Raw genomic sequence first — 11,769 nt, forward strand, 5'->3', positions numbered from 1 at the left:
CCTTTAGTGTGAGTGGGACCATTAACGTGCTGAATGATGTTGAGGCAGTCGAGTAGTGACAGAAATTCTGCAGCGAAGGGACAGCTGTTACAGTCAACATGGATGTTGAAGTCCCCGAGCAGGAGTGTGGATGGTGACCTGGAGCAGACGGAGGTGAGAAGCTCAGATAGCTCGGACATGAATATAGTGGAAGCTTTTGGGGGGCGGTAAATGAGGATGACCTGAAGCTGTGTAGGCCCATCCAGTGAAAAGACAGACACTCAAATGAGGTGACGTTAGGCACTGGTAGTTCTTTTACTGGGATGTCAGCTTGGTGAATCACAGCCAGCCCACCACTAAGACCCATGGAGCGAGGTTTCTGAATGTAGGTGTAGCCTGGGGAAGTGGCTTGATTGTGTATCATGAAGTCTTGCTGATTTTGACAAGTCTCTGTTAAGCAGAGAAAATCCATATCCCTATCTGTGATGATGTCACAAATAAGTAATGCTTTGTTATTAAGGGAGCAAGTTTTCAATTGCATGAACGTTGCAGTCCTGGGGCAAGCAGTGTAGTGAGAACGGCATTGTCAACATAGACCAGAGGCCTCAGACTGACAAGAGCGCACGTGTGGTTTGTTTTGATGACGTAGTTGTAGTGCGACAGAGTGCCAGTCAGACAGAATAGTTGGGATAGCATGGTCCATGTAATCAAACTTATGTCGTGAGCCCCTTTTGTACATAGCAGGGGCAACGCAGGAATTGGAGAGATTTAATGGGCTCGAAGCAGTTAGGGATGATGTGACAGCAGAGGTTCAGAAGTTCCGATGTGGAGTTCTTTATGATCATCGTGACGGCAACAGGGATGCTAGCTCAGCTACCGAAGCCACAGGTGGGAGTGGAGGCATCCAGCATTGAACCACATCAACAGCGATGCAGTGAAGACGGAGCAGAATAGCCAATGAAGTCCTAGTATTTTGGCAGATAATTATCCAGACGGCATGTTGTCGGAGAAAATAATCCCGGTTTGTTGCTGTTGCTGTGGCTCACTAGCAGGTAGGCTAGTAGCAGGCTAGCTGGCAGCTGGTCGGCAGAGGTGAGTAGGCTACACAGCTGCAATAGTATAGAACAAAAGTCGGACAGTTAGCAGTACAGGACAGTGCCGTGTTGAACTACGAAGACATCAGAAATACAATGCACGCAAAATGTTAAAGATACATACTGTCAGCATAAGGCCAGGTGTTGATTTAGGCCTAATTCCCTTTAAGTGCTGCTTTGGTTTGCATAATTGATATTTTCTCCACATGGCAAACAAACAAATAATTATTCTGATAGGTAGTGGTGTATTAGATATATAACAACACCACAAACTACTACCACAACTAAAGTTGAGAGACCATCTTGGATGAGAAGCTGTTAAGTTATGTGTTTTCATCCATAATATCGTTTGTATTAATGTATTTTATTTTGGTGTGCACTTGTATTACACGTTATATGGCGTGGTGTTGTGATTCTGTTTGTTCGTTTTGTTTTTTACGACAGCACTTACGTTAAATGCATTTTTGTATATGAGTGGGGTTCTCTTTTCCCACGGCTGTTTCATGGGGTTTTTCTAGTGCTGTGAAGATGACAATAAAGACAGTTAAACAGATATATCCTGTGTGATCCTTCCTCAAAGATGATCTGTGAAGCTGAAAGCACAACAGAAGTCTAGATAATGATGTTTGTTATAGAGTGAATAATGAAATGCAGAGATAAGATTCGCCCCAACATTAAAACTGAATTTAGACTGGACTTCTCTTTTGTAACATAAGTAGTATTCAAATAAAAGAATAGAAAATACGCTCCAGATTTTCTGAAGTGCACAAAGCAGGCTAATGGTGGAAGATGTGAGAGTGTATAGGTCAGGGGTATTCAATTAAAATTGGAGGTCGTCCAGTTGCTCACTTAATCATGTGTCATGGGGTGGCTTCGAACCCCCAACCACCTGCATGGGTGAGGGGCGCACTACCAAGGGAGCTAACACTTGTAAGGGCTAGTATTAGCCGCTAGCAAGACTGTCAACATGTCTGCAAGTGAAGTTTACACACACTGTACAGCACAGCACTCGACTAGCTGGACCACCGTTACATATGCACAACAAAACAATGAATGACAGAGTTGGCTGCAGTAGTGAATGTGCGGCGCCGGGTGCGGTCCATCTTAATATAATACAGTGCCTCAAGTTAAATGAGAAGTACACTATTTTTAACTGTGAGATTTGAATTAATGTGAAGTGATAAATGTTAAAGTTTAATGTTTGTTTGATATTGACCGTTTGGTCAGAAACATGCACACCAATAGCCTGCTGAGGTCATGTTGTAGGGCTCTGGCAGGTCTCCTACTGTTCCTCCTTGATCAAAGGAGCAGATGCCGGTCCTGCTGCTGGGTTGAGGCCCTTCTATAGCCCTGTCCTCGTGTAACAGTCTCCTGGAATCTCCTCCATGCTCCTGAGACTGTGCTGGGAGACATGGCAAACCTTCTTGAGACAGCACATATGGATGTGCCATCCTGGAGGAGCTGGACTACCTGTGCAACCTGACTGGGCTGCAGGTCCCGCCTCATGCTACCAGTAGTGACAAGGACACTAGCAGAACACAGAACTAGAGAAGAATCAGTCAGGAAGGAGAAGGAAAGAACATCTGTCTGTGGCCTCCACATGTGAAACCATTCCCTGGTTGGAGGTTGTCTTGCTTTTGCCTCCATTGCACCTGTTGTCACATACATTTGCACTTAAGTAAGTGAGACTGATTCACAATCACTTGTGCTTCCTAAATGGACAGATTGATATCCCTGAAGTTTGATTGGCTTATTGTTATACAGCTCCAAATATTAAGGCGAAGACTGATTATTCACGTTGAAAATCTTTACTGATCTACATTGTATAATTTGTTGGGTAGTGTGTATGTGCGCGTATACACACATACACATATATATATATATATATATATGTGTACAAACACACAAAGAAAAACACACAAATGTTCTTGTGGAAAAACATGCAAGCGTGTGTCACGCATTCACTTCACTCACAATCACAAATGACAGGTCCTCCTCGCCTCACTGTTACCTCTGCTTTATCAGGTTTGATAAAGCAGAGGTAGCAGAGGTAACAAGCAGATTTCCTCTAGAATTTTTTTCAGCAGCGGGCGCAGGTCAATAAAAGGAAAATAAGTCCATCAAAGCAGCAATAGGGGTAAAATGTGATACTAAACTGCATGTTAAAGATTTTTACTGGAGGAGCCAGATCAGCAGACTGTCAGTCACACTTGACAGCAGTGCTGTCCTGTCAATGTTTGTCCAGATCCGAGGTGCGACCAGCCGTGCAGGTAATAAATTCCTTGATTTTACTGCACTTAGCTTTGTTGTACAGGGAGACTTTTGACCATTTAATTGGTCTATGTTTCACTCGGACGTTAGCATGCATACCAAGTGCTAGCTCCTATCAAAACACAGGCGCAGTTATGTTGATGCGTGATGTATATTAATAATATATATATATATATATATATATATATATATATATATATATATATATATATTTTTTTTTTTTTAGGAACCGATAAGCCGATGGGAAGCTTAACTTTTTGTCACAGGTACCCGGTAACACTACTCTGCCCTTACTCGGTGGCATGTCATGGTAAATAGCAGCGCTTTATGAATGTGTGAATGTGACTTGTCCTGTAAAAGCACTTTGAATGCTATCTAAGACTCGGAAAGCTGTATATAAAAACAGTTGATTTACCAATTACACACACGCAAGTGCTTGTTGAATCAGACTCACAACCTACAATATTTAAAAAATATATAACATAACATACATGAATCGACCATTTCGTTTTCTGGGCCCATTCTCTGTTGCAACGTAGACTTAGGGTTTTGGGCTTTTTTAACACTTTAATGACAACAGCCTGTTGGTGGTGTGCTAATGCTGTGAGACTTTAGGTCTAAGTGGCATCAGTCTAAGAAACATGGAGATGACATTCAAACAGTCCAGAGAGCAGTTCCTGATGTTTGTTGCTATCCATGATGAGTGTGTCCTGACTTGGTCACAATAAAGATGTCCAGCACTACCATAAGAGAAGCACAAACAGAACCACAGCTTCAGCACAGTCACCCAAACATCATATCTTTAAGTGAGAGAATTTGCAAATCATCCAGTGGTTTTTGAGTTGCTGTGGTCTATGGGTGGTGTCTCCATTTGCGTAGTCTGGTCCATGGTCTCCTTGCTGTCGACACCGACTGACTGCTTCTCTGCCAGCATGTCTGTTAGCTTTAGCCTGAGCATCGGTTCCTTGGACTCCGCTGACACCTGCAGGATAAAAGCAGCACTGTTATCATGTGTTAAAAACTGCAGTGTGGGCAGCCGTCATTATACAACACTGAAAGGTTGATTCAATTAGAGCAAAAATTACAAATCTAAATTTTCAGGGGGCTCACTCTGTCCTTAGACCAGAAAGAACATCTCGAAAAACACAACCCTTAAACAGGGGTAGACGAAATGAAGAAACCTCAGGAACAGCAGAAGAGGAACCCCTATTTGCGTGAATGGACATGCATTTGTGTACAGAATAGAGCAACATAGTGAACTTACAATATGGAAAAACAGGACATATACAGTGACATACAGTGCATTCAGAGGGCACTCGGACCCCATCTCCTTTTTCACATTGTTTTATTGCAACCTTATATTGATATATAAATATTGATATATAAAGAAAAGAATTAGTCATCAATCAACTGATGTAGGAAGAGGCCTGGTTGTTCCAAACTTCTTCCATCTTTATAGGGGAATGTGTGTCAGAACTGTGCAAAACCCAGAGGATTCCTGTGTATATATATATATATATATATATATATATATACATACATACACACGTTATTGATGTAACTTCAGATGTGACTCCACCACCATGATAACTTATGCTGAACCAGTGACCTGCTCTGAAGCAGGTTATGGTCGAGATAAAAGCCCAACTACTGACCAGTAAGATCATCGGAAAAGCAGAGTCGTCACAGTTAGTTGTTAGTTCTTCAAGTTTGGACATGTGGCATGAGCATTTTCTGAAAAAGGAAAAGCCAGGTAAAAATGTTATGGCACACCATAGCAAAGGGAAAGGCCAAAAAGCAGAATTTGGACACCTGTTCAGAACAAAAAAGAGAATGCCCCCACTGAATTTAGGCAGGATTGCAAAAAGACAACAAGAGTTCATGTTAGACCTCGCTCTTCTTTGATTGATGTTGGCCATGTTTTTCACAGAGCTTTCCCATTTATTACAAATTGTGGATCATTCACAATATGGTTTTTCACATTATGCAAACTAGCAAACAATGCACCTTGGAGTCATTTATTGTCCAAGAGGCTTTTTATTAGAATGTCGCGATGTACATTAAAGTCATGGTGTGGCTGGGGGCGGAGTTTCTCAATTTTTACTTCATGGTAGTTCATTATACGCCACACAAAACGGCCCCGACTAGCAGATAGGTTCAAACACAGAACATTCTTGCAATGAGGGTGCTAACCTACTTTCTGTGTGAAGTTTGCATGTTCTTTCTGTGTCTGCATGGGTTTTCTCCGGGTACTCCGGCGTCCAGCCCTCCCGTGACCCCCAAAGGATAAGCGGTATAGTAAATGGATGTATGGTGATTTATTATAGTGACTCAAACAGAGGAAGGTAATGCTTCCTCATATTTTCTAGGAAGCATTAGCATATAATTTCTAGATATGGTGTCAAGTCTCTAGTTGTACCATCTCATTGAAAATTGAGCAACAGCAGTTGACAGATATTATTGAAAAGGGCATGCCCACTTTTTTTAGTATGACACTTTCTAATCTTTGTTAATATTTGCCAGAGCATGTGCACCAAAATGAGTGAAGTCTGCATCAACACTGTTCAATGGCTTATATGGAGTGCTGCTGCCCCTTGGACACGGGTCCAAGGGGTGGTGGGAGAGAGGAGGATGGTAGCTAAGCTATCATCAGTGATGGACAACGACTCCCACCCCATGCAGGACACTGTCTCTGCACTGAACAGCTCCTTCAGGGACCGGCTCCTCCACCCTAAGTGTGTGAAGGAGCTGTATCGCATGTCCTTCCTTCCTGCTGCGGTTAGAATGTTCAACCAGCACTGCTCCCAGTAGAACGCACGCACGCACGCACGCTGAATGAGGCGGAGAGCTCTGCTGTGTTGTTATTAACGTTACTAGTGTGGAGCTTGTTCTCAACAGTGCTCCAGACTGCGACCAAATAGTAGCATTTGTACTTTGCAAGTACTTTTTGCAACTAGTCGCATGTGTGCAACCTGCAAATGTGCAGACACCCGTGGGATTCTCGATTGCAGCCTATCAGTAACAGATTAATGACTATAGCAAGAAGCTTATACTATAGCAAGAAGCTTATTGTGCCATGATGACGCCCCACCCAATGTGTGACTTCACAACTTGTTGGATTGAAAGTCGCAGCATAGTGTATTCTTGTCTTCACTTTTAGTGGATGTGATCTTAGCTCTAAATAGGCGAGGAGCCACACCCAAAATTATCACTCTGGGATCAGGACTAGTCCTCGATTCCGACAAATGAGAGATAAATACACTAAATATAATCAGTGCTGGCTAGAAGATGACCGACATAGCCCAAGACTCAAAAGACGAGGACATTGTTTAAAAGATGGTTCAGAGGAATTCGGTAGTGCGGAGATATTTTGGCTATTTAATGTTTCGACAAGAAGCAAAGTCGTAGCATCACGTGCACTGCAAACTGTGTCGAAAGCATTTGAAGCAGTTGCAGCAACTGCATTGACAGCAGCAGTTGTATAATGTTCTACAGTACTATTTGTCATGTTAAACCTCTGAGAGAAAATAAATATTATTTAAACAGAAAGTAGAAATGCCAGAGAAATTTCCTTGATAAAAAAAAATGTATTTATTAAAACTAATGTTTAGTTTTTTTACTTTAAACAATGATTGAGCTATACTTGACCCATCTTCTGGGGTGTCTTCTTAGCAGCATACAAAACAAAAGCAGCTCCTTTAAAAAGGATGTGTAGTAGTTATGAACAAATACAAACAAAATAAACTTTTTTACGCAATTTTCCAGTTTTTTCAGAAGATGAGAATATCCACATTTTCTCTAAACAGCACAGATCTGCTTGATGTGACAATGTCACCTGCAGTGGAAAATACCCTCTCACTAGGGACAGGCGTTCACAGACAAGCTGTGTGGTAATGTAATGTGCCGCTACAGTCAGGTAGCTTTGTGTAGCCCTGGGCGTGCAGCCGTCTGCGGTCAGAGCTCCGGACAGTTGGCTCACTGTTTGGACTTTCGTTTTATTATACAAAGGGGGAATCCACTATAAATGTACCAATAGCCCCTGTTATTTGTTTTTCCCTGTTTGAATCAGTAAGGAATAGCTGCAGGGATAGTTTGTAGCATGTGCGTTGCTCCTTGTTTTTGTCTAGTTTCACATATTGACACGCGGGCTGATGTCGGCGTAAATGAGTTGACATGTCTGAAGTAGTCCCACTGATGTAACCTCTCGTGTAGCAGATGTGACATGTATTTTAATAGTATTACTTGCCATATTGCAATGAGCTAGCTTAGCGTAGCCTCCCGGCTGCTACTGGAGAGCAAGGTTCTGCTATGGGGAGGGTAGGAGCAGACAGCATGCTGCCTGTTACATAGTGTGGGCTGCCTTGTTGAGCGCAGTGGCTCTGAGAACATTTCACACGATTTAAGCTTTATTTATCTTTTACAACGGATCGTTTGGTTTGTAACGTGCTGAACCGAAAGCCGCGTACCGAACGGTTCAATACAAATATGTGTATCGTTACACCCCTAATCGTGATATATTGAAATCGATCAACATGAAAAGAATATTGTGATTTTTTTACATATCGTCCAGGCCTAGTTAGTACTTTAGCACGACACTTACAGATGAAGCTCCTTTTCTTCTCAGCACAAGGCCCTCGGAGAGTAAAGCCTTCCCAGTCTCCTCAAAAAGAGCAGACTCGTCCAGCTCGCTGTGTCTCTTCAAATCTGTGTACTTGTTTACAAATCTATTGGATCAAAGTGAGAGAAAAATACAGTTAGTAATATTGGTTTGTAAATAACAAAGTATTAATAGTAAAAATATTTATATGTATTTGCTAACACACCAATTGTAAAATACCCTCACTGTGCACTTCACTAGAGATTCTGCCTTTACAAAAACCATACAGTTAACCACATATTAAGACAATTTAGTTGCTTTCATGACTGAATGTGGCATATATTTTTATATTCATAAAACACTGCCAACCATACCTCTGACACATAGACACATAAGACGATTTGGTGAGATCAAGAGGCCAAGGACCCGCCCCATACTGCTCATAGAACTTCCTGAAAGGCAGACAGTTGAGGTTGAGTGGATCGATACAAATATGTCAAAACATGAGCAACTTTTGATTTCCAATCAAACTGTTGCGCGTTACCGATAATTCAAAATTGTAAGAACGCACTGATATTCAACAACATTTAATATAAAAATGGACGATCAGAGCAACAGCAGGTCTGTGACCTCCGGCAGAGGACATCCACACCCCAGCACAAAGTCAGGGCTCCAAGTCAAGGAGTGTCTGTGTGGCTACGTCCACATTTATTTTAAAATGGCCATGCATGTGCTGGTGCAAAGAGGAAGCAGATTGTCTAGTCCAGAGTTGTTTGCTTTGTTACAGAAAATACTGTAATAATAATAATAATAATAATAATAATAATAATAATACTAAATTTCATTCACAGAGCACTTTTCATTGCTAAAAGTAATCTCAAAGTGCTAAATATATGAAATAGGAACAACAATGGTGCAAAGTAAGAGGCAGGGATTTATTTTTCTTGGACCGACAACGAGGTGAAACTTTAACTGAAAGAAGTTTCCAAAAGTCCCAGATTCAGGGGATCAAAAACCCTGCAGTCGTGTGGACACTCCGCTCACAAGATGATACACAATATTGGGTTGACGAGAACGAGACGCCCTAACCCACCCTAAGACGATATTTTAACGCTATTTTTAAGAAAACTTCAATGACGAAATATATGACTGGAATAATAGCCTTTTATTTGACTGAAAGTCACAAAATGCAAAACAATGCAGGTATATTTTGAAACGTTTTAACTAATTAACTTGTGATGATGATTGATGATGATGTTATTGTCACTTTCTTTCTTTTATACTTTCTGAGTATGAATTATCATATGCCGTAAAAAACAGAACAATATGCAAGCACAGGAAAAAGTTTTGCCACAAAGCGAACTGACCTTATAACTGCATGAACCATGCGTGAGCTTTTAACTTCTAATTGAAGTGGATTCTTTGTAGAGGTTCGGGACCACCGTGCGAGCAAAATGCGCGTGTGACGGAATGTTGTACTTCGGTTCGGTGTGGAGGAGTCGCCGACATTTTCCACTACGGGGATTGGCCTCATATTAGATGCAATGAAAACGGCAATGTCTCTCGTTATTGCCGTGGCTCTAGCGCTGGACAGTGGAAGCTGAGGTGCAAAGGCATTTGTCAGCATTGTCTGGTTTTAGTAGAGAGCTTTGGTGGTTCTGTAAGTATCTTTGCATAGTGTTCGTGTTAGCCGCAGTTTATGGCAACATTTTCCTACAGTGCTTACATATCGTTTGTCACTCTGTTGCCGTTAATCATTTCCACCGGGACCCCAAAATGCTGCCACACAAATGGTTTAAACTTCCCTGCCATAGTGCATCTTGTCGATCAGACACTGACATCATTCTGGCTGCAGCTGGACACTTGTCAAAATGCTGTTTTCACATATAAAGGTGGAGGTCGTAAAGAAACAGAGCAATTGTTATTAGTACTGCAAGTAGTCGACTCACGCTCTGACTTCATCCTCCTGATAGAAGATATCATGCACTGTTTCCCGCTTCTGGCTACTGGGTCTGTTGCGTGGCTTCACTTGCAGCGGGTCCCTCTTTGGTGGAAAAGCCTGGTATACATCATACCAGAGGGGTTTCTCTGTTGGCTGTATGACTCCGGAGCGCATCAGATCTCGAACCCTGTCATCAGAAGCCATCACACAATCTAAGGTTAAAGTGGCATTTCACTGAAGGATCATTAACCACAGCAGAAATGTACACGGAGACAAAGAAGTAATATACAACAACAGATCAAAGCTGTTTTCCATGAAGCTGCTTTGGTCTCAAGAACAATTTGAGCTTGTTTACTTACAAATGAAAAGTATCATTTTGAGCATAGACGGACAGCAGCACTTTGATCACTTTACGCAGACAAATGTTGATCATTATTTTAAGAGTGAAGGAATTACTCATCAGTTTAGCTTTTTCTTGAATCTAACCTTCATCATCATCACAATAGGGTTTATATTGTTGATAATAGTGTTGTAATATATTGTAGCTGTTGTGTGTGCGTGTGCGTGTGTGTAACGATCGTAGAGTTCAATGGTAGAAGTAACTCATGCTGCGTTCCATTAAACCTCGGAATTTGTAGCTCAGAGGTCTGGGTTGGTGGGGTTCCTCCGACCTTCAGAGTCAGGGTGCAGTCTAAATGTCCTTATCTACTATTCCTTGACCTCAGTGGAAAACGTCCTGAGGTCAAGGTAAGGAGGACTGATAGGAATTAGGAAAAGCCAACACCGCTGCTTAGAGAATCGGACTCGACTTTCACTTTACTACATCATTACGTGACCACGGATGTTATTGCCGTGCGTCTGCCGTGATGAAACTACAAATTTCCGTAGATGGACTACAAAAAAAGCAGAGGCTCTATCCAGCATTCCTTAACGTGTTTTACCACCGTGTGACATCATATGTAAATGATTAATATGTAACAGTAACTTACGCGATGGCGTGCGTCTCTTCTGGGTCATAATCATACTCTCCTACTTCTTGTTCTACTTTGGATTGAATCGTTTACGTTTGTGCATGGCGCGTCACGTTAAATATCGCTGACGCAATGAATTGTGGGGCGTCTATATCTCCTTCCCATTCGCATAGGAAGGTCCAGTGTACCCTATGCTTAGGGAGATCGGGAAGGGAACATTGAAGCTCCTTTCCTATGCATTTAGAGAATCCGAACAGCTGGCTGCTGATCAAATACTTCCAGGTCACTTCAAGATTTAGGGATCTTTCTTAGCAAATTTGACATTTCGACCTCACCCTCTGAATTCCAACTCGGCGGTATGTCATTTTGAGTGCTGAGGTATAATGGAACGCAGCATCACGAGGCGACATGAAGTTCGCGACTGTAGTGAACGTTTTCCATGGTAACAGCGAGCTCCACCAATCAACCGTGGTTTAATGCTAATATGCACTGTTAGCAGCCTAGCTACCGAATGCTTACGAGCACAAACCGCGGTAAATGCTCCTGTCTTACCGGTTGAACACAGTTCCAAATTTCTCCAGTCTGCTACCCGCCATTTCAATATTCGATGTACAAGTAGAGGTCAGCAGCACACACTAGTGACGTCTTCGGCTTCTTCTTCTTCTTCTTCTTCTTCTTCTTCTTCGTCGTCGTCGTCGTCTTCTTCTTCTTGAGTTTTTTTGGCGGTTGGCAAACAACTAATTGTTGCATTACCGCCTCCAACTGGTATGGAGTGTGGATCAGGATCGCTATTATTTACTCTATTCAAAACATAAAGTTACAAATCAATGAATAAATAAAAAGAAAAAACACTTTTTTTTCTTTTGAGTTATTTTGTAGAATATCTATTGATATTATAAATTTCTTGAGAGAGTT

At 41.8% G+C, this 11,769-nt stretch overlaps 1 protein-coding gene across 1 annotated transcript; it reads right to left on the bottom strand.

The window, feature by feature from the left end:
* Positions 1–3,847: 3,847 nt before the first annotated feature.
* Positions 3,848–11,549, bottom strand: mrps23 (mitochondrial ribosomal protein S23). Its single transcript, XM_035622858.2, has 5 exons — positions 11,407–11,549; positions 9,891–10,070; positions 8,316–8,393; positions 7,945–8,068; positions 3,848–4,326 (listed from the first exon to the last, which is right to left on the bottom strand). The coding sequence occupies exons 1-5, from the start codon at positions 11,448–11,450 to the stop codon at positions 4,168–4,170; spliced, it is 585 nt and encodes a 194-aa protein (XP_035478751.1). The 5' UTR covers positions 11,451–11,549; the 3' UTR covers positions 3,848–4,167.
* Positions 11,550–11,769: the final 220 nt, after the last annotated feature.

This window comes from Scophthalmus maximus, chromosome 11, assembly GCF_022379125.1.
Source record: "Scophthalmus maximus strain ysfricsl-2021 chromosome 11, ASM2237912v1, whole genome shotgun sequence".
Lineage (NCBI taxonomy): Eukaryota > Metazoa > Chordata > Actinopteri > Pleuronectiformes > Scophthalmidae > Scophthalmus > Scophthalmus maximus.

Excerpts from the sequence above, each read along its gene's own strand:
- mrps23 (XM_035622858.2), bottom strand. The coding sequence starts at position 11,450 with ATGGCGGGTAGCAGACTGGAGAAATTTGGAACTGTGTTCAACCG. Across the intron at positions 8,394-9,890 it reads CAGGAGGATGAAGTCAGAGC|GAAGTTCTATGAGCAGTATG; the intron begins GTGAGTCGACTA and ends TCTGCCTTTCAG. Across the intron at positions 4,327-7,944 it reads GAAGAAAAGGAGCTTCATCT|GTGTCAGCGGAGTCCAAGGA; the intron begins GTAAGTGTCGTG and ends TTTATCCTGCAG.